Source organism: Microtus ochrogaster, chromosome 1, assembly GCF_000317375.1.
Source record: "Microtus ochrogaster isolate Prairie Vole_2 chromosome 1, MicOch1.0, whole genome shotgun sequence".
In the NCBI taxonomy this organism is placed as follows: domain Eukaryota; kingdom Metazoa; phylum Chordata; class Mammalia; order Rodentia; family Cricetidae; genus Microtus; species Microtus ochrogaster.
Genome location: NC_022009.1, coordinates 38,497,016 through 38,522,677, shown reverse-complemented (window position 1 = coordinate 38,522,677; position 25,662 = coordinate 38,497,016). Strand labels below are relative to the sequence as shown.

Genomic DNA, 25,662 nt, shown 5'->3' with positions numbered 1-25,662 from the left:
TGACTCTTGCAAATGGTTACTGTGGCATGGTTCCCTTTGGCAAGCAAATAATTTAGGTCTTTCTTTACTATTATTTCCGTCAGTAAGGCTACACAGTATGATATTTAACTTTTTTAATTTTTATTTTTTTGAGATTATAATATAGTATCATTTCTCCCTGCCCCACCCCTCCCATGTATCCTCCTCCTTGCTGTCTTTCAAATTAATAACCTCTCTTTAACTATTATTGGGGGTGTATATGTATGTGTATGTGTATGTATGTATTCCTGACTTTGTAAATACAACCTGCTCAGTGTATATTGTGTTGCTTGTGTGTATATTTCCAGGACTGTTTAGTATTGAATAGCCAGTTGCTGTGCCCTTCCCTGGAGAACAGTATTTCTCCCACTTTCCTATTGTTGCCAGTAGTTCCTTGTTTATGGCTAAGACCTTGAAAGCTTCCCCCTTCAATGTTAGTAGTATATTGGTGTTTTCCTTGTTAGGATCATTTCTATTCCCTTTGCCATTTTAAATTGTATCTTCTGGCATATGCTTTCTTTTTTAAAGTATCTTAATCTCATAAATTATGTAGAAATTTTCTCTATCATTATCTTAATCTAACTCACTAATACATAATAGGAAAGAATGATATTCTATATTTATTTCAAATAGATACTTAGATGTTGTATCAGAAACTTTATAGAAATATCCCTCCTTGTTTTTTGTTTGTTTTGCACATACACACTGCCCGCTGCCCCCCCTCTCCCAGATAAGGTTTCTCTGTGTCACAACTGCAACACTGGCTGCAACTCCCTTTTGTAGATCAGGCTGACATTGAACTCACAGAGATCCACCTGCCTCCCGCTCTGAGTGCTGGGATTATTAGAGTATGAGCCACCACTGCCCAGTCTCATCTTTAGTTTTTATGTTAATCTTATTTTTTTTAGCAGTGTCACATTTGAATTGTTTTACTCCTGGTGTTTGATTTTGTCACAGGATCTTATTAAAGCTGACTGATCTGCATATGTGCCTGCTGGAATATTCAGTAGAGCAGCTTTGGCTGTGCTGCCTAGGCTGCACTCTAGTCCTTTGTATGCTCAGTGAGGTCCATTTTTCTTTTGGGCTTCTGACATAGAAAACCATGTTACGCTTTTCACTTCTGCTAAAAGTTGTGTTTGTTTTTAATACCTGGCTTAACTCAACCTGTAAATTTCCATTTAATGACTGCTAATAAAAGTACAAACCTAAAACCAGATGAAGTGGCACACACATTTAATCCCAGCACTTGGAATACTGAGGCAGAGGTCAGGAGTTTAAGAACAGTCAGGCAGTGGTACACACCTATAATCCCAACAATAGGGAGGGTGAGATATGAAGCTCAAGGGCAGCCTAGGCTAAAATTCTAACTTTTTTTTTTTTTTTAATTCTTTCTTAGAATCCTCACAAGTTCTTCCCTGATGAACGTTTTGGGGATGAAAGTCCGCTCTTGACAATGAGACAGCCTGGGAGATGTCGTGTTAACAGTACCCCTACAGCAGAAACCATGTTTACAGACCTGGACTCTTTTGTGGCCTTCCATCCACCTTTGCCCCCTCCTCCCCCTCCATACCACCCTCCAGCTACCCCAATCCATAACCAGCTCAAGACAGGCTGGAAACCAAGGCCTCCCAGTCATCACCCTTCTCGTTCATTCTCTTACCCCTGCAATCATTCACTGTTTCACTCCAGAACAGCTCCTAAACCTGGCCCCACCCCAGTCTATTTGCCAGGTGTTAAAGTAGCACCTCCCGATTGTACCAACACCACAGGCCTGGGAAGACAGACGGTTGCTGCAGCAGCAGCAGCTGCTGCCGCTTCATCAGCAATAATATCTGAGAAGCAAGTGGTAAGTCTACACTTAGATAACTTTTTCTAAAACAAAGGCATAAGCCCTTAGGAGCTGTTCCTCCAACTCCAGGGACCTGCTGGGACTTAGCAACACCCAGAAGTGTTACTGACTGGAAGCATTCCCTCAGGAATGGAAAGGAGAACAAGCACAAATAGGACCGCCCTGGGGTGGCTTCCTGATCTCTGCCAAGTGAATGTAGTACAGTGACTGAGCAGTGCACATGTGTATCCCAGTGTCTGATCCTCTATGCAAGCACTTATGTAGCATCTTCTGTTCGCCTGAGCACTGTGACTGATAAAAGTCCTCATGCATGTCTCCACCTCCAGCCACCTAATCCATCAGATCCATTTTACTCAGTGTTGGTTGCTAGGGCAAGTAGGTGGTAGTTGAGAGAGGGTTTTTCATCTGAGCTTTGAGTTTCTAGAGTTTAGACTTCCGTTTTATGTAATAGATTTGAGAAAAATAACAATGGCTTCTAGTTCTTAGTATTCCATCATATGCTGTCAGCAGCATTTGGTAGAGAAAAATAAAATAGCCTCATTGTTGAGTGTTGAGCTAGTATATACCTTGAGTCAGATTATTATCCTTTCCCCTTCTGGGCCCTTCCTCCTTCCTTTCCAATGGCCAAGCCTTACAGTTACAGAAGTTCTATTTTATATTAAGTACAATTCGCTTTAAAGGCTATTTATTAATATATTCACTCATACATTCCTGAACATAGTAGAAAAATGTAAATGCCCGAATTTTTAATAATAGAAGCTAGGTGGCCCACCCACAGAGTTAGGGTTGCTTGAATTTCGGGAGTTTTGAGGTAGAAAGATGGGTTCAACGTAGAAAATTAAAAAGCTGGGTATAATGGCATGGCTGTAATCCCTGTGCACAAGAAGCAAAGAATGAGGATTGCTGCAAATCCCAGGCCAGCCAGGGCCACATAGTAAAACCCTCTCTCAAAGAACCAAACTAGTGATGTGAGAGGTAGGTAGCTTTGCATTTTAGTCTTCTTGTGCATGCATAAAGACCGAAATTGGGTCGGGCGGTGGTGGCGCACGCCTTTAATCTCAGCACTCGGGAGAAAAGGCAGGCTGATCACTGTGAGTTCGAGGCCAGCCTGGTCTACAGGAGCTAGTTCCAGGACAGGTTTCAAAGCAACACAGAAATCCTGTCTCAAAAAAACAAACAGCAACAACAAAAAAGCCCCAAGTTGGTTGGGGTTTTTTTTGTTTGTTTTTAATTTTTTTTTACGTGGATCATTGTTTTACTTGCATATAGTCTGTGTATCACATGCATGCCTGGTGTCAGTGAAGGTAAGGAGAGGGTGTTAGATCCCCCGGAACTGGACTTACAGTTCCACTATGTAGATGCTGGGAATGGAACCCAGGCCCTCTGGAAGAGCAGACAGTGCTCTTAACCACTGAGCCATGTCTCCAGTGCCAGACCTGTGTTTAGATCACCGGAGCCCACATAAAAGCCTGGAGGATGTGATAGCCCACTTCTAATTCCAGTCTCAGAGGGTTAAAAAGGGATTCCCCAGAGTAAGACGGCTAGCCAGATTAGCCATTATCTCAGAATGGGATAAAATGAAGGAGAGAGAAGAGAGGTGGGGGAAACCTAGTAGGAGAATAAATAAATTATATCTCACCAATACAGGAAAATGTTATATGGTAATCAAGTAATCTCAAAATTAAGTGACGTAATTGTATGTACATCAAATTTTGAGATTAGTACAGATTCATAGGTACAAAGATGGAAAGCTACATAATGCTAACAGCAATAACCTCTATACAGAAGTGTAGTGGTTTATATTGTTATGTGCTTATAATTTTGTTTAATTATACTTCGTAATCTTCAAATAATTGAAAAGAAATGTGTTATTTTTTTCTTTTTTATCATTCCCATTTGTTTCTGTTTCAGTGTACACAGCCTGTGCTGAATGATTTGATGCCAGATATCGCCATGGGGGTGTCTACACTGTCACTCAAGGACAGGAGGCTCCCAGAGCTTGCTGCAGACACAGAATTATGTCAGCCAGCTGAAGCAGGACCAGGGCCTCCCCAGCATCTCTCATGTATTCCACAGAGACATACACACACGTCTCGAAAAAAGCATCCACTAGAGCAGAAAGCAGATGGTAGAGAAAATCAGCAGGAATACCCAGATCTCTATGACTTCTCAAATGCTGCCTGCAGACCTTCCACTCCTGCTCCTGGCAGGCGCACTCCTTCCCCTTCACATGGTAGATATTTTGGTCCAGACTTGTACAGCCACAATAAGGCATCACCAAATGGCTTAAAGTCAGCTTACCTACCTGGTCAGACCTCTCCTAAAAAACAGGAAGACACTAGGAGAGAATATCCACTTTCTCCCGATGGGCATCTCCACAAGCAGAAGAGTGAACCAATACACCTGGATGTTGTTGAGCAGCCTCCCCAGAGGTCAGACTTTCCTTCAGCAGCCTCAGAAAATGCTGGCAATGGTGCAGCTCATGTCAGGGCACGAACTACAGTGGAAACAGACTTGACTTTTGGGCTGACACCTAACAGACCTCCTTCCCATTCTGCATGTAGCTCTGAAGCTCTAGAAGAGCGATCTAGTAGAAGACTGACAGACAGTGAGTCCTTGAGCCATGGAGCTCAGAGAAACACAGATCTGGAAAGGGATGACTCCATAAGCAGAGGAAGGAGGTCACCGAGCAAGCCAGACTTTCTCTACAAAAAGTCTGCCCTCTGAAAGCAGCTTCGAGTCTGTGCCTGAGATGTGAAACATCCTGTTTTATGATGTAACCCAACAACTTACTGACCGGTTTATCGATGCCAGCTCAGTCTCACATTTTATTCTAGTTTCTATGTGTATATATGTTTATTATACATGGCATGCTGAGGGTTACTTTGAATGCTGCATCCGTCTCTTTTGTGTGTAACAGTTGTGTGGGAAGCATCTTAAAGAGAAAGCAAGCTGACGCTTTCTTCTTTCAGATGACTAATTTTTTTTGCACTTGTACATTTGTTTTATTTGTATTGATTTTATAACTGTGTTAAACTTTATTGCCACATTTAAAGGACTGTATTTTCATACTTTTTTGCATTTTATCTATCATCTACCAGTTTCCACGTGCATTGGATTGCACACTAAGATGTATTTTCTTACAAAATAGTTGTGTTTATTTTTTAATTATAGAAATTCCAAAGAACAGCACATCAAACGCTCCTCTCTCTTTCAGTGATTGTTTCAGTTCAGAAATCTTCCTACTCAGTCTCCACAAGTCTAATGTCATTCTTTTTTTATAAGTCATGAAAGCCAATCTTCATTCCCCACAGCAGGAGTCCAGTCCAGGTCTTAAAATTTTTAGGTTCAGCAAAGAACAGGAAGGAGAAAAGCCTTGATACCCAGTCTGTGACAATGTGTAATTGTCAGGGCCCTTGTAGATTCTGGAGTAGAGTTACTCACTCCAGAAGGTCTAAGAAAATTAGACCTTAGTATTAGAAAACAATATAGCTGGGCTTGGATATGGACATGCACACCTGTAATCCCAGCACGTGGGGGTGGGGGGGGAGCAGCAGATCAGATGTTCAAGGTCATCTTGGGTTACAAATGAACTGAAGACTAGGCTATGTGAGCCCCTCCCTCAAAAAAAAAAGTAGTGGAGATGATGATGTGTGCACACAGGGCACACTGATGGGCCTGGCTCTTCATGTGACTCACTGTGCTTGGGGAAGTGACTGCCTTTGGTTGTCTTACATTTTGTGGAAAACAAACAAAACCAAAAGGGCTTCAGTCTTATGTATGTCATTTGGTATTTGTAAGCATACATTTTTTTTAATGTTTTCAGAGTATGTCTGGATTTTTGGTATCATATTCAAAGTTGTATGATGCATAGTACTTTACCACCAAAAAACTATTTTGTTTTCAGTAAAACACTACATGTCCTACTTGAACTCCACCGGAGGTGCTGGTTTGGCATTTTCTGAATTACTGAGCACATGGGGATTTTCACAGTCCTTTCCCTTGGAAGGGTAGTATGTGAGCTAAGGACTGCTTTTGGATTTGTCTTATTTTGTTGTTTCTTACTCTCCGATGTAAATATATTGTTATTTAAGTTTTTAATCACTTCGGCATCATTTGGACATTCACTTTTTATTTTTATAAACACACACAGCCGTAGCACTTAGAAGAAAAGAAACTTCCTGAACATTCTTTGTGGAGAAGGAATTTGGGAACCTCTTTTCTGTGTGTGTACATACAATTAGGAATCATTCACACTCGAAAACTATGCAGGGCTAGGGAGCACGAGCTATCGTATAAATGAATTACACGCACTTTTAAGTAAGTAGGTTTCTATTAGGTATTGGCAACTCTGATCTCTCCTGAAACTATAGTTTCTCATATGGTCTTTTCCCACTTTACCCTGTGGATATACACTCAGGAATGATCTGACACTTAAACAGTCCTAACAATAGATAATCTCACAGATGGGAAGGTGCCCATCTCTGTATACCCCGGCAATCGCTGCCACTAGTTCTGTTGCCTGGCTAGTTAGCTGCTGCTCATGTATCCGCTGACTGTGGCTGGCCCTGGTGATGGAATCCTGAGCTCAAGGCTTGCACAGGGCAGGCACATCTGCTGTAAGGTGGGCTTACATCACCTTTAAGGCTCTTCTTTCCTAAAGTCAGAAACCCACAGGGCTCTGCTCATTTTTTAAGAGTTGGTGTCTTTTGAAGCACAGTATCAGATAGCAGAAGCAAAAAGCAATTCTGTTCTGTTCCTCCCCCGTGTGTCTGGGACCTATTGACAGGAATTATTTTATACGGTTTGGGATTTTTCCAGATCAGACTGTATTGTGCAGATAACTGCAGAGAGAAGCAAGCACACCTAAAGCTTTCTCACCTCTTGACAGGTTTTATTTTTCTACATTTTAGGACCATTTGTATCACACTCCATTTTCCTGAAAATTCATTAAATGTGCTTTCCTATCCACACTTGTAATTATAAAAAGTTATTAGATACTGTTCTTAGTATTATTTAATTTATAATGTTTGTTTTTAGTGACTTAGTAAATTACCTGGCCAAACTGTGTGCATACAAGAAAATCTTGCTTTAATCTGTGGGATTGTGGAATGGTGTGACTTTCAGAAGATAAATGTGGTTTTGTGTGTGATAGGATAGGTGTTAATGGGATGTTAGACTCTGTGCCTCTGGCTGTGAACTCATCTATGAAGTTTTTTTTAATGCTGTACTTAAAAATGTGAAGTCTGGGTAGGGTCAGTCTCAGAAAAGAAGTTATTTATGTATTATAAAACAATAGGCCACAGGAACTGGCATTTTTCTTAGTATAGAAATTTATTAAGAACCAAAATCCCAGATCTCCTTTTGAGGCCAGGGACAATCAGGCCATTTGGACAATCACCATTCCAGTCCTCTGAGTGCTGAGGCTGGAGAACCACTGCTTAGGTTCTTTAAAGTCACCTGTTACTCATAAGGAGAAAAATTAAAATCATCTAAAACATAAATCCTAATATACCATCTCCCTTTTACACCCCCATTGACTTTATTTCTGAGTGTCGTCCCTAGGTCCAAGCTGGCCTAGTGTTTTAGTGACATATTGAGCTTTTAGGGCTTACTGGATTAATTATATTTGTCTTTCTGTACCTCTTACGAACTAAACCTAATTCTTGATTTCTGCTTCCTCATTGGCTGTCCTCTGGCTTTAGGGCCTTTTGTTTTGAACATTTATCTTATATTGCATCATCTTTCCTTGCTTATTTAAGTTCTCACAATGGACACAACCCTTGTACATTGGATGAAGCTGATGCTACAGCACGCAATGGAAGCCAGTGAATGCCGTGTGGCGCCAGCTGGGCCGAAGCTGACCTCTCAGGTGCTTTCTCTGGAGTTGAGGATCAATACTCCCAGTGTCTACAGCAAAGGAGATTTGTCTTCATAATACTGAACTTGCCTTTTAATGGAAAAGTACATTTCACGAAATTTGCATAAGGCCATTGTTTTACAGTGATAAGGCATCCATGTGTTTCTTAGGGCTGAGTTAAGCTCTTTGTAGTCAATAGACTATTATTGCCGCAGTGATGGGTGCTATTCCCGGGTCTGCAGTGGTTCACAATGTCTACCATGTAGTTACTTTCAAGCCTCATTCAGATAATCTTGCTAAGAGCTATTCTGCACGCCCTAGAGGTGTTTTACTATCTTCTCTCAACACTGCTGTGTGAACAGTGCTCTGTAAAGTATGTTATTTTGTCCCATCAGTTGTACTAGTTTTCGTGTGGTTATTGTCTGAGCAAGTCTTTTGATTTTGTTTTCCCTAAAAACTATATATCCATGACTGTACCAATCTTCCATATTCAGAATATAATGCTGCAGCCATTTCTATAGAATGACTGTTTGCAAGTTTGTGTCTTGGAAATATCTTCTACTTGTGTGTTTATGTGAGCTCTGAGATCAGATAAGCTCTGGAAGAGTCCTCGGGTGAACCTGCACATGACTGCAGGTTCTCTGGGTAGGCCCCAGGGAATTCTGCTCTTAGATGGGGCGGCTGAAAGCCCAAGGTTCCTGAGCTCCCCTTGCCATGTATGTGCCACATCTGGCCTCCACCACCGAGTTTCTTGTGGTTGTGCTGTTAATGGTAGAGTCAAGTGCCTTCTATGCTAAAGGCTCAGAAATCTTTCTTAAACTGATTTCATGTCCTATGCAAGTGTTTTCTACAACCTGTATAACCAGTACTTTGTAAGACTTGTTTACGCTTCAATTGTACATAGTGTTTTTTAAAGAAATATATAGTATTTTTATTTAGGTACCTCCAAACTTGAACTCGTCTGTGTGAAGCATTGTAAACGATACATTTCTCTTTGAGTACCATCACAATTGTACAGAGGTTTTCACTGGTTCTATTTTTCTACTGTTACTGATAAGCATGTAACACTGACTATCCTACATATAGTTGGCATTTCAAATAAATGGCTTGTATAGAACTTGTGGAGTTGGACCTAGTCTGTTCTAGCAATACAGCATGCAATCTTTTTTTAATAATTTAACTTTATTTTATGTGCATTGGTGTGAAAGTATCAGATCCCCTGGGACTGGAGTTACAGACACATGTAAGCTGCCATGGGGGGTGCGGGGAATTGAACCTAGGTCCTCTGGAAGAACAACTCTTAACCACTGAGTCATCTCTCCAGTCCCCAGCACGTAGTCTTTATCTACAGATGTGGTTGTGCCCCTTGAGGGTAGAATCTGGAGGTTTTCTTGATTTTCTGTCTCATGTTTTCAAATTTTCAGAAACATCTTGATGGTGGTAGTTGTTTCCTTGGAAAGTATTTTGATTCATCAAGCTTACTTACATTTCACCCAGGACATTTTTTGAGAGACTTCATTGTACAAATTGGAGCAGTGATCTCAAGAGGAAGTTCACCCATGTGTACCAGGCACCTGGAGTAGGATCAAGACATAACTTTGACATTTTAACTTCCGGGATGGGAAGACTTGGCAGAGTGACCTTTAGAAAGATAGAAGACTATTGCTAGGACCAGGGGAACCAAAGCAGGGCTGAGGAGGGCGGAGCCTGGGGGTGGCAAGGGCTGTGCACACATGAGGGCTCTGGGACTCCACCTTACCCTTCTTGGACAAGCAAAAGGTTTTGAGATTGACCCTAATGCCTGTTTCAAATGTCAAAGTTGCCACAAGCTTTAGCAGAAGATGGAGATGGGGGGAGGGAGGGGTTTTAGCCAGACTTTCCAACAGTGGGAGAGGCTCAGGAATACTGCAGAGACGCAACTGAGAGGGTTCAGGTACAAAGGTTGCAGTGTTTTGTGATTTGGTAACTTGGTAAGCAAGGAAGGCAGGGAGGGTCTCATCTAGAGGAAAGCAAACTGAGTATTGTAGTCATATTAATTTGGCCAGTAGTTCTAAGCAGTAGCTAAGAAGTATATTTAGGTGGAAACTCAGGAAGAATGGTCCACATATACTGCATGACTAAGGGGAACACTGGAAGGAAGATGAAAGAAGGGTGAGGACCCTGGAGGACCCCACCTTCCTAGGTCCTTTAAAGGAGACTCACTGGCCCAGGGCCCCTACAAGCAGGAAGGAAACCTGCAGTGTTGTACTCAGAAGGCCCAGCCAAGGGAGCTACAGGAAATGTGGTCCTCAGAATAAAAGTACATTGTGAAGAAGAGAAAATGAGAAATACATAAATGTATGTGACAATTCTCAAGAGTGTTTACAGGACCACCACTGAAAGGGACACTGGTACTACAAGGTAGTGAGCCCCCATGTCAGTGCTAGCAGTTGAACCTGGGTCCTCTGAAATAGTAGCCAGTGCCTTAACCACTGAGCCATCTGTCTGTTCACTTAAGAGTTCTTCCTTCTCCATACTAATTTCTTCAAGTTCAGAAGTCAGCAATTTTTCCTTTCTTCTAAAATGGTTTTCATTTCTGTTTTTTTGTTTTGTTTTATTTTGTTTTGTTTCAAGGGTATGGCAGGGGCTGGAGAGAGGCTCAGAGGTTGAGAGCACTGGCTGTTCTTCCATAGGTTCTGAGTTCAATTCCCAGCAACCACATGGGCTCACAACCATCTGTAAAGAGATCTGGTGTCCTCTTCTGGTGTGTAGGCATAGGATGCAGGCAGAACATTGTATGCATAATAAATAAATATCCCGAACCTTAGGGGAAAATATTGGCAGTCTTGTGATACCCAGAAGCTAGTATTCCACAGCATTCCAAGAATGGGGTATCCCTGCACCTTGGAGGGGTACTATATATGTCTTATTTAGTGACCATGCAATGGTCACTGATTGTCAGCTCTTTGAGAATTATGGATCTCTATAGCAACTGACAGCAACCCTCATCTATGACCAGAAGCCTAAGTACTTGAGAGGCAATTTGCCAGGCACACCATGTTACTACTGCCCATCTGCCACTGTTCCTTGTCCCAGATTCCTGGCACATCACTGGTCCTTAGTTTCCAGACTACCATCCCCTACTACAATTACTTGAGACCCTTGGTAATTTTTAGGGTTTGGGTCCCTTTGCTTAGTCCTCCTATCCAGATTGCCAGTAGCTTGATGCATTTCCTGGCTACCCGCATGGACCACATGCACAAGGTCCCCAGACTCCTCTCCCCAAGTTTTCTTGTAGTTTACACTACTCATGCAGATTTGAGAGGTGTGTTCTGACAGAAAGGGTAAAAGTAGGTTGCAGGGTTCTGCCTTTCCATCTGCCAAACATATTAACTACCCAACATTCCCAATGGCCTGACACTGATCGTGTCATGGGATTTCTTAGGAGCCCTGTCCAGTCTTACATTCCAGCCTGACCACTCCCTCGGGCATACGATGCTTGTCTTCCTGTGAAGTCTCCCCAGTAGCTTGAGCCACATCCTGTGGACAGCCTCGGATTTAGGATTCTAGTGACATCTCAAAACAGTGGGGAACTATGAAGCCTGGTGTGCAAGTATGCTAGTGACCGCTGCTGGCTTGTGGTAGAGCTGGGAGGAAGGGGAGGAAGGGAGGCCAAGATGCTCTGGCAGAAGAGCCTCCATAGGTAAGAGTCATCAGAGAACCCTTATGGGACACTTTCTCTGCAGCGTACTGATCATGCTGCCTAGGGCAAAGCACCCAACCCCAGCTTCCTCATCCCCAATGTGGTTTACTTAATAAGCACTGGTTATAGACTTGACATGTGGGGCTCACCCTTCAGCTCACCCTTCATGATAAACCATCTTTTCCCTGCCCTCAGGAGAAGGGGACCCTGTTGAACTCTCCTGAAATTCCTCACTGTGCAGTCTCTCCAGCTACATAAATATCTTCCATTTCTGGAATATTCTATTTGATATAATGTTTCCCAGATGTCTGCGGTGAAAACAACTGTTCTTCCCATTTCTCTGTTTTCTGATAGACCTACCAAAGACTCTGGGGATTCCCCAATTAGTCAGCGAGTAATGTCCCCAGAGAGGTCCTAGAGTCCCTGCCCCTCCTCAGTGTATCTGGTATTATGTTCTTAGCACCCTGTAGTCAGCCCCTGTGCTTGTCATCTTGCTCTCCTGAAGTCCTGGGTTCAGGTAAAATGCTCCATCCCTCCTACCCCCACCTCAGCCTCCCAGGCCTCTCCAGCCTTCCATTTTCCTCTTGCCCTAACTGAGGTAACGGTCTTATGTCTCACTTCCCAGCGCTCTCTGGGAAGTGGACTTTCTTATACTGACTGGGATGCAGGAAGGGCATCAGGTGGTGGCTGGCCCCTAATCCCACACCTTCTAGTTGTCCTCCTTACTTACAGTCACCTCCCCCACCCTGCCACTTCCTTCACACACTGAAGGCCTGGCTTCAGCCTCTCATGCCCTCCCATCCAAGCCCTGATGGCCACAGCGGGAACAGCCATTTCCCCAAGGGCTCCACCTTGACCTGTTCGCTCCCTCCTTCTCTCAGCCCACTTGGTCTTAGGTAGGGTTTCTATTGCTGGGAAGAGACACCTGACCATCGCAACTCTTAAAAAGGAAAACATTTCATTGGGTTGGCTTACATTTTCAGAGGGTTAGTCCATTATCATCATGGGGCAACATGGTGCTGGAGAAATAGCCAAGTGTCTGACATCCTGGCTTGCAGGCAACAAGAAGTAAACTGTCTCACTGGGTGTGGCTTGAGCATATATGGGACCTCAAAGCCCGCCTCCACAGTGACACACTTCCTCCAACACGCCGTACCTCCTAATACTGCCACTCCCTTTTGGGGCCATTTTCTTTCACCAGACCATGCCCTCCTCCTGTTAGTGATACCTTCTCAAGTTCTCCGTTTAATACTCTCCTTTAACTTCTGTGGAGCTGACTTCCATCCTCTTCCTGTCCCCTCCAGGACAGCCCACCCCACCCAGAGCTGTCAGTCACTTCCTGTCTCTGGCCTTTGAGCTGCAAGTGATTGACAACATCTGTCTCCTGTGCTGAACTCAGCTATGGGAGACTGAAGAAAGCCCCACAGCTACGACGTCACCCAACCCAGAGCAACTTCAGAGATCTTCTCCTGTGTAGCCTCCAGCTCAGTCATCCCCTGACCTTTGCAGGAGACAGATGCCTTTCTGGGTCTGGAGCCAGCCCCGTCTTCCAGGGCATCCCCTCTGATGCACTCCAGCCATCTGCTCACAGTTCCTGCTTCTCTTGGTTCCCATGAGTCCTGCAGCTGCCCTCCCCTCGCGCCTCCACAGCTCCTCAATGTCATTGTGATCACCTGTGCCCTGCACCCCACCTCTCTCATCTGTCCTCTGCCCTACCACACTTCCATCCCCTGCCACTAGGGAGCCCTCCTGCCCTGAGCACCGTGCCAATCTTCCCCTCACTAGCTAGGGAGGCTCTGCCAGCGGGTCTTATCTGGAGCTTTAGAGCAGGTCCACGACCCGGAGAAGGCTCCCTCACCCAGTCAGCTTCCTCAGAGAACACGGAGGCCCATCTGCCTTAGCTCTTAGTCTCATTCGTCAGTTTAGAGATTATCGAATCTCAATAGGCCTGTTCCCTCTTACCTCAGCCTGCCACCAGACACATGACGCCACAGCTCTGTGGCACTGCCCTGCTTTCCTTCCATCTCATTAGCCACTTCTCCAGCCTGCCTCTAGCACCCATGTTGGTTGTCTGGCGTCTACCCAGGCCCTTTCATCCTCACTTTTCATGTGGCTCAATATGGGCTAGAGGCTCCTCATTTCAACGGCTTCAACGACCATGGAGGCTGCTACCTACAAATTCTATCCCGCCTCAACCTGTGCCCTTAAACCCTATTACATAGCGCTGGGGAGATGGCTCAGTGGTTAAGAGCACTGACTGTTCTTCCAGATGGACCCAGGTTCAATTCCCAGCACCCACATGGCAGCTCACAACTGTCTATAATTCCAGTTCCAGGGGACCCAACACCCATGGCAAAACACAAATACACATAAAATAAATAAATTTTGGTCAAAGACTTTGTTAGGGTCTTTATCCCATCTTATACCCAGGAGTCAATAGCCCCTTGTGAGTCACGATGGGGCCTCTGGCTTAGCCCCACCAGGTACTTTAGCTGGCAATCACTTCAGCAGTCCTCAGGGGCCATAGCCTTCTGAGTCCCTTCCGAGAAGCCACATGTGGTTCTGCAGGTGAGGAGTCTCCCAAGACATGGGAGGTCTGTAAAGAAACTGTTATCCTGTAGGAGGCCCTTCGGGTCATTTGAAAACACTGTGTGCTTCTTGTGCCTTTGTATGGTAGAGTGGTGATGACATCAGCGACCCTCACTTTCAGGGAATAGTTGTGGACACCCTTCCTTCCAATTGTGTCACCTAGACAGCATCCCCCAGTCACTGAACTGATTTCCTTTCAGGCCCTATTGACACTTTGCTCCCTGGGCCGTGGTAGAACAGGACATTGCTCACTTGCTCTCTACCAGGTACCCAGTCCAAAGCACAACCATGAGGGCATAGACAGCCCAGTGGGACATGCGAAACTGGGCATAGGGGCTGTCGCGGCCAGGATCCTGGGGTGATTGCCCAGCCCCTCCAGGAAATTCCTCCCCCTCGGGACTGTTGAGGACAGTTAACCTCTGTATCCAGACTTCACTCCCACATCCTCCCCTCTGTGGAGGAGCTAGCTCGGGCTTCTTTCCTCCTTAGGGTGCCTGGCCTATCTATTTCCTCTGGGCCCCAGGCTCTCTGCTCCCTGCTGTAGTTCAGATCTTGTGAGGCTGCACCTGAGCTGTGAGCTCTAGGCTCTGCAGCAGGCTATGTTTCCATTTCCTGTCAAGCTGGTTGATGGAAAGCAGCGACCCCTTTCCTCTCACTCTCTCTGACCCTCAGCCCTGCCACCCTCCTGCCATCTGCCTTGTCTGTTCTGTGAGGTTTGAGCATTGAGTTTTCCTGTGAGATCACCTCCTGTCTCTGGATATAACATGGGGAAGCTGGGCTGTAACCAGGCTTTCTATGAGGTTTAGAAAAACTTCCTTGGGTTAGATGTTGGAAAAGAATCAAATCTTTTATGTCAGTCTAAGTTCATCTTCTAGCAGCTGGAGAGATAGCTCAGAGGTTAAGAGCACTGGCTCCTCTTTTAGAGGATCCGGGTTCAATTCCCAGCATCCACATGGCAGCTCACAGCTGTCTGTAACTCCAGTCCCAGAGAATCTGACACCTTTACACCAATGGGCATGAAATAAAGTTAAATAAATTATTTTTTTAAAAAAAGTTCATCTTCTAAACCTAGGGAGTGTCCCCTCACATTTTGGTTAGCAGAAATCAAGCTGGAACTGAACTGGAAGCTGCCGCGTGGCAGCTATTACAGTGCCCGGGCTGCTATGCTGTTTTCTGGTGAAAACGGGTCATCAAGTCTCAGCTTCAAGGTGACATGACTATGACCATCCCACTGGCTCCTGGGAATTCTTCCAGGGTGGTTCCCCAGACAGCACTGGCCTTCCATAGGCCTGCTAGACCACTTCTTCAACTTGCCCCTTCTGCACCACCAGGGTCCTCTAAGGAACAAGAACCAGTTTTCCTGGTACCAAGGATGCTTTCTTCAGGGTTTTAGCTACAGAAGCAGCTCACTTAACTTGCCATGGGGCACATCACTCTCCCTGTCTTTCTCTTTGGCAGGCCCATCACTAAACTTGGACCTATGCTAGCAGCCCCTGCAATCCTCCTTCCCACCACTGCTGTGCTACAGACATGTGAGTACAACCATTCTTAGATTTGGGGATTTGAACTTGGATCATACTTGGGCAGCAAACTCTCTTGACCCCTCTAAGCAGGTCTCCCAGACCCAGGACCAATTTTATAGACTAGCAGACAGAGAATGAACTGCCTCCAGCTTTGAACCAGGGCCCAGGGTAGGAAAGCTGTGAACAGACACTTGGGCTCAGTTTCTTACCACCAGCAGATGGAGGCCAGGTAGATTTAAACAGGACCAGAAAGAGTCAAAATCAAACAAAACAAAAATAAAACAGGATCAAGAACAATCAGAAAATCAATAATTTTTAAATTGGTTTAATTTGGACTTTACAGAAACCTGATTGAAATATGTTAAGTCCAGTAGTAATTTTTACAAAAATGTACATACAATGCCAGAATTCCTTAAAAGTAACTAGTATCACATTTTTGTTTTGCATAAAACATGCATTAATATCAACTGCCACATGTTAGCCCAAGCCATCTCTATGAGAAGAGACAGGCCAAGTCAGTAAGAAACTAGTTGTGAACAGGTACAAAAAGAGGTTTTCTGGTTAAGTGGAGAGCCTTTCCTAGACAAGCCCTTAGCACTGGGCATCTGAACTGCTGCTGCTCACTAATACTGCTGCCGAGCCATGGTTCTGACCTGCCACAGGCAGACAGCAATTTTTTTGGTAGTAAATCGGACATCTGGGAAGATACAAATTTTGAGGACATGATGGAACATGGAAAGTGCAACTCTCAAGTTCAAAATATCCTCAAATTTAGAAGATGGCCAGGCTGTAGGCACCTGAGGTTTTTAACTGAGCCCTCTCTAGGAGGCTAGCTCAGTGCACACAGGCATTGCCTGCAGCCAGGAACCTTCCAGTTCTGCACAAGCTTCACAGGACCTGTCACTAGGGGGCTGCAGGCTACAGCACAGGGGCCATGCCATTTCCTGAGGCCTTATTTGTAGGCCCCTTCATCTTGTCCAGGAATTAGCAAGCATTCATGCATACAACTGCTGCACACACACAAAAATATCCATACTACTATGTGACCCAAAATGCCTTTAATGTACCTCACAGTGTGCTACGGAAGACCTTGTTCCTCTCAGGTGTGTGTGTGTGTGGGGGGGGGGACTTAGGGCTTTGCAGATCAAAAGATGCCTTCCACATAGACTGTGAAAAAATTTCACAGCACCTGAAAGACTTCCCCCAAACACAGAGTTTTATACAACGATCTATGTGAGGATTTTCAGACTTCATTCAGGAGGGAAGTAGCTGTGCACACTGTTTCCATACAAAAACTCAACATGTGTGCAGCTGAGGGCTTTGTCTGGAATCTTCTTCAGTCTCTTTTCCAGGACAGTGTCACTCCCCACTCACCAACATTAAGGTCAGTCAGTATCTTCGCCTTCAGCACAGATTCAAGGGGAAAAATAACTTAACACAGAACAGTATCAAAATAGGTCCATTTTTTAATACATGCTTCTGCATATCCCTGATAATGTAAGAAAGCAGAGGACTTGGTAAAGCACCCACATGTCACAGGGTGGGATCTGGTCATTTTAGGCAGCAGCAAAGGGACTCAGATAAGGGTGGATTCCCTGTAAGCCCTCCAGCATTCCAGTACTAACGCTGATGTCTGAGCCAAAAGAACGCTGGTGAAACTTGACTCTAAATTCCTCAGCGACATTCAGAACAAAGGCTTGTTTCCTCAGTCTCAAGGCGAGTAAACCTCCCTGCCTATGGCAGACAGACACCACAGCAGCCCTAGTGCTCTCAAGGCTGGTCCAGAGAAAGTCCCCAAATCCCTCCAAGCCCCAACCAAACCTCAGGAAGCAGAACAGGCTTGAGGAAGCTGGGACCCAAGGCACCGTGATCATGGGGGCAGAGGGGATGGTCCCCCAAGCAAGTTCAGGCTAACAGGAAGAGAACCTGCAAGAGAGAGAGGACCCAGAAGGCAACAGCTCTGTTGACACATATTTGGGAGTCATAGAAAAATTGCTAAAAAAGAAACCAATTTGCTTTCCCAAGATCAAATCAAACTTCTTAAAACATAAGCAAAAACCCTGGGTATCCCGGATAGGAAGGCTGAAGTCTGGAATGAGGTGCGTTTAGCTGAGTCATCGAGGAGGCTTGTTGAGACACTGTGGCTACTGTTAAGGAGAAGGGAGCTCGAGGCCACAGGAGGATGGGAAGGGGACCAAGTGTGACACAGGTCTCTTTACTCCGGAGCAGGGGCATTTCCACGGATCTGAGTGAGGAAGCACGCACTCCCTCTAGCTGCAGTAATACTGCAGCCCGTCCACTCTCCTCCTCTTTTTAGACTGAAATTCTTCAAAGAACTGTTGAATGTCCTCTCTCTTAACAACCTGTTGATGAAAAGCCAAGGTTTGAGAGGGAGCACATTCTGTAGCAGTGACAAAAGGTCAGAGCACTCACAAACAAGCCAAATAACCCACTGGCTAATTCCAGAGCCAGCGGCCTGGTCACAGTCTGCAATCCTAGTGCAGGAAGAAAGTCACAAATTCAAGGCCAGCCTGGGCTACATAATGAAACCCAGTTTCAAAAACTACAAAAACAAAAGAAAAGAGAATTGCAGAGGATTACTTGTGGATAAGCTCACTGCCATTGGAAACCATGTTGTCCACACCTAATCTATCAAGTGTCAGAGCGGAAAACACAGTATGCTATGCAATGATCTCACAGGCTGTCAGACAAGAGTAACAGACTTACAACTTGAAGTAGTCATTACTGTATCCACTGCTTTCCTTGCACAGCAGTGGGACAAATCCCCAGTCGAACCACATGGGTCAGAAGCCTCTGGTCTTAGTGAGCAGACAGCAGCATCTGTTTACAGACATGCACACTGAGGCCATGGATGACCATTCAGTCACACACCCAGGCAGCAGAACAGAATGACTCAGAACTCAGCTTGCACTACCTACCCCAGCATCTCCACATGTAAAATAATAAAAGCAGCACCCACCTAACTGGGCAACTTGACGATCAGCTGACCTATAGTCTATGAATCTCCTGGTACATTCTTAATAATAATCAGCTGAGCCATGACAGAGCCCTGGCACACATGACCTGAGAGCTAAGGTCATCACTGCATGTGCTCGTCAGCACCACTTTCCTTCAGGTCTGCTCAACTCTAGGTTTGTGCTTTCTTGTTTTATTTGATGCCGGGTCTCACTATGTAATCCTGGGTGGCTCAGAACACAAATAGATGCCCTGCTTCTGCCTCCCAAATGCTGGGAATAAAGGTGTTGTACCACTGTGCCTAGCTTGGATTTGTGCTTTCTTCTGCACTGATATCTTTAAAAAAGAAAGGGAGGGAGGGAGGGAAGGAGGGAGGGAAACTTGTGTATCTTGAGTCTAAAATTAAAGATGATTGCTATTGCTGTATCAACAGAAAAAATGGTTGATAAAAAAAAAAAATCCTCAAAACCCAAGTCATGTTCTGGAGGCACTACTTTAAGTAATGGGCAATGGATTTAAAGCATCAAATACAAAGATGTCTGTAACGCTAACAAAATAAAAAATAAGACCAAGGAAAAACACGGATCAAAATAAGGTAAACTGGGACAACCCAGCTCTGCGTCTAGCAGCCATCACAAGACTGCGGTTTCTTAGTCTGTTTTTAAATACAAAGTAACACATATGCTTCTTGGTAGAAGGACGGATGGTGGGGCAAGGAGGCTGAGGGACAGAAGAGAGTGCTCCAACACATATGAGCAGAAGGATCTGTCCTAACCTAGGGTTACAAACAGTGACAACAAGCTGTGAAAGAGAGTATTATGTTCAGGCAGTGATGGCGTACGCCTCTGATCACAGCACTTGGGAGGCAGAGGCAGGTGAATCTTTGAGTTCAAAGCCAGCCTAATCTACGGAGCAAGTTCCAGGACAGCTAGGACTACACTAGAAACAACCTAAAAAAAAAAAAGCATCAGAAAAGAAAATAAATACCAAGCCGAGTGGTGATGGCACATGCTGCCTTTAATCCCAGCACCTGGGAGGCAGAGGCAGGTGGATCTCTGTGAGTTCAAGACCAGCCTGGTCTACAGAGCGAGTTCCAGGACAGGCTCCAAAACCACACAGAAACCCTGTCTCGAAAAACAAAAAAAAAAAAACAACAACAACAAAAAAGATTTATTATTTATTATATATACCGTGTTCTGCCTGAATGTATGCCTGCAGGCCAGAAGAGGGCACCAGATCTCATTACAGGTGTTTGTGAGCCACCATGTAGTTGCTGGGAATTGAATTTAGGACCTTTGGAAGAGCAGCCAGTGCTCTTAACCTCTGAGCCATTTCTCTAGCCCCTAATATGATTTTAAAACCGCATGATAAAATTAGTAAAGAACACGGCAACCACAAACTACACCAGGGTGAGGTTGCGAGAATCTGGAGAATGCACAGGAGGCTAACGCCCCAATGGACCCATGAGACAGTTCAGTTCTAGCAGAAAGAAGCTCAAGTAGAGACTGCGGCAAAGAAAGAAAACACAGTTGTAACCCACGGGATGTGGACAAGCAGGGCTACCTCTAAAAACCAACAAAATGGAGCTGAACACTGAGGCCAAGAAAAGTGGATCTCTGTGAGTTCAAGGTCAGCCTGATCTTCCCAGAGAGTTCCAGGCTATCCACCACTACGGACTGAGACTGTCTCAACAACAAAACCTGAACCATTTGGGACAAGACTTTTAGTGTCTGACGTCACAACTTGTTTTACAGAAGCAGTATCACAGCCCCAAACCAGAAGCATGACCTCCCTCATCCACGAGGACCAGGACTGAACCCAACAATGCAGCAGCAGTGCACCCCCCAAGGGCTTCATCCTTGTGATTCCAGCATTAGGGAGACTGATACAGACAGTTAGAGAATTTGAAGCGAGATAAAGCTATACTGAAAAACCCTTTTCAAAATACAAACAAAAAAGTTTAAAAAAAAAAAATCCCAGTACTCAATTTCAGTTGCCCCCCCCTTTTTTTTTGCTTTTCGAGACAGGGTTTCCCTGTGTAGCCCTTGCTGTCCTAGAACTCAGAGATCCACCTGCCTCTGCACCACTGCCTGACTGCAAAATTTAACATTAAAGAAAATGAGCGCACCACTGCCTGGCTGCACAATTTAACATTAAAGAAAATGAGCGCACCACTGCCTGGCTGCACAATTTAACATTAAAGAAAATGAGCTGGGGCTGGAGAGATGGCTCAGTAGTTAAGAGCATTGTCTACTCTTCCAAAGGTCCTGAGTTCAATTCCCAGCAACCACATGATGGCTCACAACCATCTATAATGAGACCCTCTTCTGGCCTGCAGGCATCCATATAGACAGACTATTGTATACATAATAAATAAATAAACATTTTTAAAAAAAAAGAAATGAGCTGTTTGTTCTAAACTAACAAAGCTATCTATGATTAAGGTTCTTACATACCGTGCCTTCATCAGCAAATCTCTTCAGATAGTCTTTAAGTTCAGTCTTCAAGTCATTGTATTCTAAATCAAAACAACAAAAAGTTCAGACAGGCCTTACACTTTTAAAACAAAACATCTGACATTGATAGGCCAAGTTCATTAACAGTCCACACCAATGTTTTTAATTAAAACCCAGAGAAACTTGTTTCCCACTTAACTCTGGCCTTCCTTCATTTTGCTATCTGGGTCTTTACATTTAACAAAAACAAACACAGGCGGTGGTTGCGCACACCTTTAGTCCCAGCATTCTGGAGGCAGAGACAAATGGATCTCTGTGAGTTTGAGGCCAGCCTGGTCTACAGATTTAGTTCCAGGACAAGCAGGGCTATTGTACTGAGAAACCCTGCCTTGAAAAACCAAACAACAAACACAACCAGAAATAGCCTCTCTCCATACAGACTTCAGTAGGGCTTCCTGTTTCTCAGCAATCTAGACCCTCAAGTAACCTTGGGCCCACCAGACAGGTTTAAACCACGCCTCACTGAAATTTGCATAGATTCCATAGATTCGCACAGCTGAGGAATTTCTTCAACACCCCTATCACTGAAAAACTTATAGTCAGGGTCTCAAGGTCTCTATCCTTCTGTCTCTCTCTTGCTCAAACATAAATACACCCAAAGAACAGTGATACATGCATATGAAAAATAATGAAGCCTAATGTTTGTCTACTAAGAAAACTCAACAGTCTTTAGTCTAATAAAGGCAAAAAAATTAACTGATCACAAAAGAGAAATGATGGATGTTATAAAAAGGACCCAAGGTCATGGACTCAAGTGGAAAGTGGCTGAGACTGAAACACTGACCTCACCAGAGCTGCTGGACTTAGGGGTATCTTCTCCCCTTCTAGCAGCTTCCTGTGAACCATTCAAGCAACCCTGAGAGACCTCTCAAAAAGCTGTCGTGCTTCCCAAGTTCAGATACAATGCTCAATGAAAATTACTTTGAAAGGATGAAACACTCTCCTATTATTCTGCATTCAGGTATCTACCCTTAATTAAAATAATATATGCTGCAGTTTGTTCTTTTCTCTCTTTTTTGAGACAGTCTCTACATAGCCCTGGCTATCCTGGAGCTCACTGTGTAGACCAGGTTGGCCTCAAACTCAGAGACCCTCCTGCTTTATCCCCCCCACTCCCTCAAATGCTGGGATTAAAGGTGTACCACCACAACCTTTGGCAACCCTTTGGCATAATGTCAGAGGGATAGCAAGCAATCTCCACTAGCCATGACACCCCGCTGGGCCATATCTGGCCTAGCTCTCAAGTTTTTACTCAGTTCGTAATCCATCCTTTGTGTTACAGATACCTTTTGTGAATCTTGTCTGAGAGTTTCCCATAGATACAAAGCATATTCAAAATTTTCTTTAGAGCCCAGCGGTGGTGGCTCAAGCCTTTAATCCCAGCACTCAGGAGGCAAAGGCAGGCCAGCCTGGTCTACAAGAGCTAGTTCCTGGACAGGCTCCAAAAGCTACAGAGAAACCCTGTCTCAAAAAACCTTGGTTTAAGAGGAAATCTCATGAATCAGTTATCTGCACCTGGCATTTTATTTTCGGAAACTTCATTCAGATTGTTTTAAGCATATGGAAATCTGCTTGATAAGTATAAATATAGCAAAATATAAAAATGCAAAGAGGCGAAGGGAAAAGTGCTTCAATTTACCGAGACTGAGCCTCCTGAAGCACAGAGGCTAAGTTCACTCTCAAGTATCTCTGAGTCTTCATTTCACAGACCCGCATGAACACACACATCCGCACCACATTACCTGTGATCTTAAGCATTATTCTAGCACGAAATGCTAGTGAGCCGTTGGTGATAGCAGCAGACTACTATTGTTGATGCACAGTTAGAGCAGATGTTTACTACCTTAGACATTCTCCTGCTCAGTGAAGGACACTATAAACGTACTCACCACAGATGAGCTCCACTTGCTGGACTCTGTTCATGCTGCTCAGGGTGTCCATTAAAGGGTCCCGTCTCTCAGTGGCCTGCTCACTCTTGCCTTTGTTCTCATAAGCCAAAACTGTATCATACTCATCTGTCAGGAACAGGACATCTAGTTCTCCATACATTTTCTTAAAAAGAAAAAGAAAGGAAGGAAGGAAGGAAGGAAGGAAGGAAGGAAGGAAGGAAGGAAGGAAGGAAGGAAGGAAATCAGTTTCCCTATTAGAACATCATTTTCATAAAGTCAGATTCAGGAGAATAACAATTTTATTCATTTTTGAATTCACACCTAGAAAATTGTGAGTTTCGAAGTTGCCTAACAAATGTATACTTTAGGCCCGGATCTTTTTCAGAAATCTTCCAACTTCCACAAGAGATTTGGTCTATGCAGTCTGAATGAGCCACCATGAGGGAGATGAGAACTGAACCCGGGTCCTCTGAGAGAGCAGTAAACACTCTTGCCCCCCCTCTCTCCAGTCACAGAATTGGTGTTATCTACTAACACTTGGTAGAAAGTATCACATAATTCCGATTTTCCTCTACAAGAACTTGTTATACAAGTGTGGCTTTATATATTTGGTCCATAGGAAATTGGGCGTCCCTGGACTCCTCTATAAATCCATGAATAAACTGTGTGGTGCATAATCTGAGAAACCAAGTGGAACCAGACACTCACCATACAATCTTGGCAGGTGCACAGCCTGCTGCGCCAATTCAGGGGCCAATAGGTAGCAACATCCTTCTTCACAAACTGACTGGCTTGAAGCTCCTGAAGTCTGCAGCCAGACTGCAGCTCAGTTTTGGTTTTTTCATTCTTAAAAACGGTCTGAAATAAAATTAAGTTCTGGAGTGTGAATTTTTGTATTTTGTTTTTTGAGACAGGGTTTCTCTGTCCTGAACAAGCTCTTGTAGACCAGGCTGGTCTCAAACTCAGAGATCTGCCTGTCTCTGCTTCCTGAGTGCTGGGATTAAAGGTGTGCACTATCATCGCCCAGCTGAGTTTTTGTATTTTCAAGTTTGAAAAAAATTTTTATTTGCATGTGTATAAGTGTTTGCCTGTATGTGTGTCTGTGTACTTGTGCGTGCCTGGTGCCCATGGAAGCTAGAAAAGGACATTTGATTATTCCCTGGAACTGGGTTTGCACACAACTGTAAGCAATATGTGAGCTCTGGAAGTTGAAACCCAGGTCTTCTGGAACAGCAGCCATCACTTTTAACCAGCTGTGTTTTTGTGTGTGCACAGGTGCACACATGCATAAGGAAGGCTATGCACATTCAAGTGTCTTCCTCAATCAACGTCTCCATTTTTTAGTTTTTGAAATAGGGTCTCTCACTGATTGGCTAGAATGCCTGTCAGTCGACTCCAGGGATCATCTCATCTCCAGCTTCCCAGCACTGGGATTCAGGTGCATTCTGTACCAGGCTTTGCTGTCCTTTGAGACAGGGTATCACTATGCAGCTTGGGTTAATCTAGAACTTGCTATGTAGACTAGGACAGCTTCAAACTCACAGAGATCTTCCTGCCTCTGTCTCCTAAGTGTTAGGATCAAAGATGTGTGCCATCATGCCCAGTGTGGCTGTTTTTTGTTTTTGGAGCCAGGGTTTCTCTGTAGCTTTGGAGCCTGTCCTGGAACTCACTCTGTAGACAAGGCTGACCTCAAACTCACAGAGATCCACCAGCCTCTGCCTCCCAAGTGTTGGGTTTATTTTTTTTTTAAAGATTTATTTATTAAGTATACAGTGGTTTGCCTGCCTGTGGGCCAGAAGAGGGAACTAGATCTTATTACAGATGGTTGTGAGCCACCATGTGGTTGCTGGGAACTGAACTCAGGACCTTTGGAAGAGCAAGCAGTGCTCTTAACCTCTGAGCCATCTCTCCAGCCCAAGTGTTGGGTTTAAAGGCATTATGTGGTACTAGAGATCTAAAGTCCTCACGGTTATATGCAATCAACTCTCCAATTGAGCCACCTCCACCCTTCTCTCATCATCCCCAAGGATCAAACTCAGGGCGGTCACTCTGCTGATCATGCTACCACCCTGGCTCTTAGTTTCACTTTGAATGTGGCTTGAATTCCATACACTACCTGGCAGTCAGACTCAGAACTAGAGCTGGTACATGGCTCATTATTCTGCTCAGCTTTAACTTCCTTGCCAGCATCCTTTCCATGCTCTGAAACATCCTCTTTTTGGGTGTTATCTTGGTGACTTCCATTTTCAGACTTGATAACCTCCTGACCGCCCAGGCCATCAACATTCAGCAACAGTCCGTCATCTTCAGCAGACACTCTGGTGACTGTAGGTCCAACAACAAAACAAACACAGCACAGCTGTTGGCCTCTCAGATCAAGAAATCACATTCTGTTAAAATATCTGGACTAGAAAAAAAGACAGCCCGAGTCTCCGTATTAACCAGGGAATTAGCACTACTTTTTAACATTATGCCTGCCTAATCCAAATCAATGGTTCATTAAAAATTCTAGTCACTACATAAGAACTTTAAGGAATACACTATAGATGGACTAACTAAAGAAACAAGACAGTAAGAAGGGATTTTACTAAAAACAAGAAAAGACAGCTCTGGAAAACAAAAGTGTTTAATTGGGAAGAGGGAGTCAGAAAGGATGGGTCTAGAGAGATGGTAAAGGAGCTAATGGTGGGTAATGGGCTTGCAATCTAGGTTAAAGCATCCGATAGGGAAGAGGAAAACTAAGAAAACATGAAAGCCAGC

General features: G+C 44.4%; 2 protein-coding genes across 4 annotated transcripts in view; one reads left to right on the top strand and one right to left on the bottom strand.

The window, feature by feature from the left end:
* Positions 1 to 8,844, top strand: part of Btbd7 (BTB domain containing 7) — an 81,934-nt gene extending 73,090 nt beyond the window's left edge. For all 3 annotated transcript variants that reach the window (XM_005343483.3, XM_026780817.1, XM_026780821.1), the window contains exons 10-11: positions 1,415 to 1,864; positions 3,779 to 8,844. In XM_005343483.3, the coding sequence (XP_005343540.1) occupies positions 1,415 to 1,864; positions 3,779 to 4,594 (1,266 nt within the window). In that variant the 3' untranslated portion in view covers positions 4,595 to 8,844. The remainder of the gene's footprint in view (positions 1 to 1,414; positions 1,865 to 3,778) is intronic.
* Positions 8,845 to 15,830: 6,986 nt separating this feature from the next.
* The window catches only part of Ubr7 (ubiquitin protein ligase E3 component n-recognin 7 (putative)), a 20,757-nt gene continuing 10,925 nt past the window's right edge, over positions 15,831 to 25,662 (bottom strand). Inside the window, exons 7-11 of the mRNA XM_005343482.2 lie at positions 25,019 to 25,227; positions 23,611 to 23,760; positions 22,903 to 23,065; positions 20,954 to 21,015; positions 15,831 to 17,884 (exon numbers count right to left, since the gene is read on the bottom strand). Of these exons, the coding sequence (XP_005343539.1) occupies positions 17,792 to 17,884; positions 20,954 to 21,015; positions 22,903 to 23,065; positions 23,611 to 23,760; positions 25,019 to 25,227 (677 nt within the window). The 3' untranslated portion in view covers positions 15,831 to 17,791. The remainder of the gene's footprint in view (positions 17,885 to 20,953; positions 21,016 to 22,902; positions 23,066 to 23,610; positions 23,761 to 25,018; positions 25,228 to 25,662) is intronic.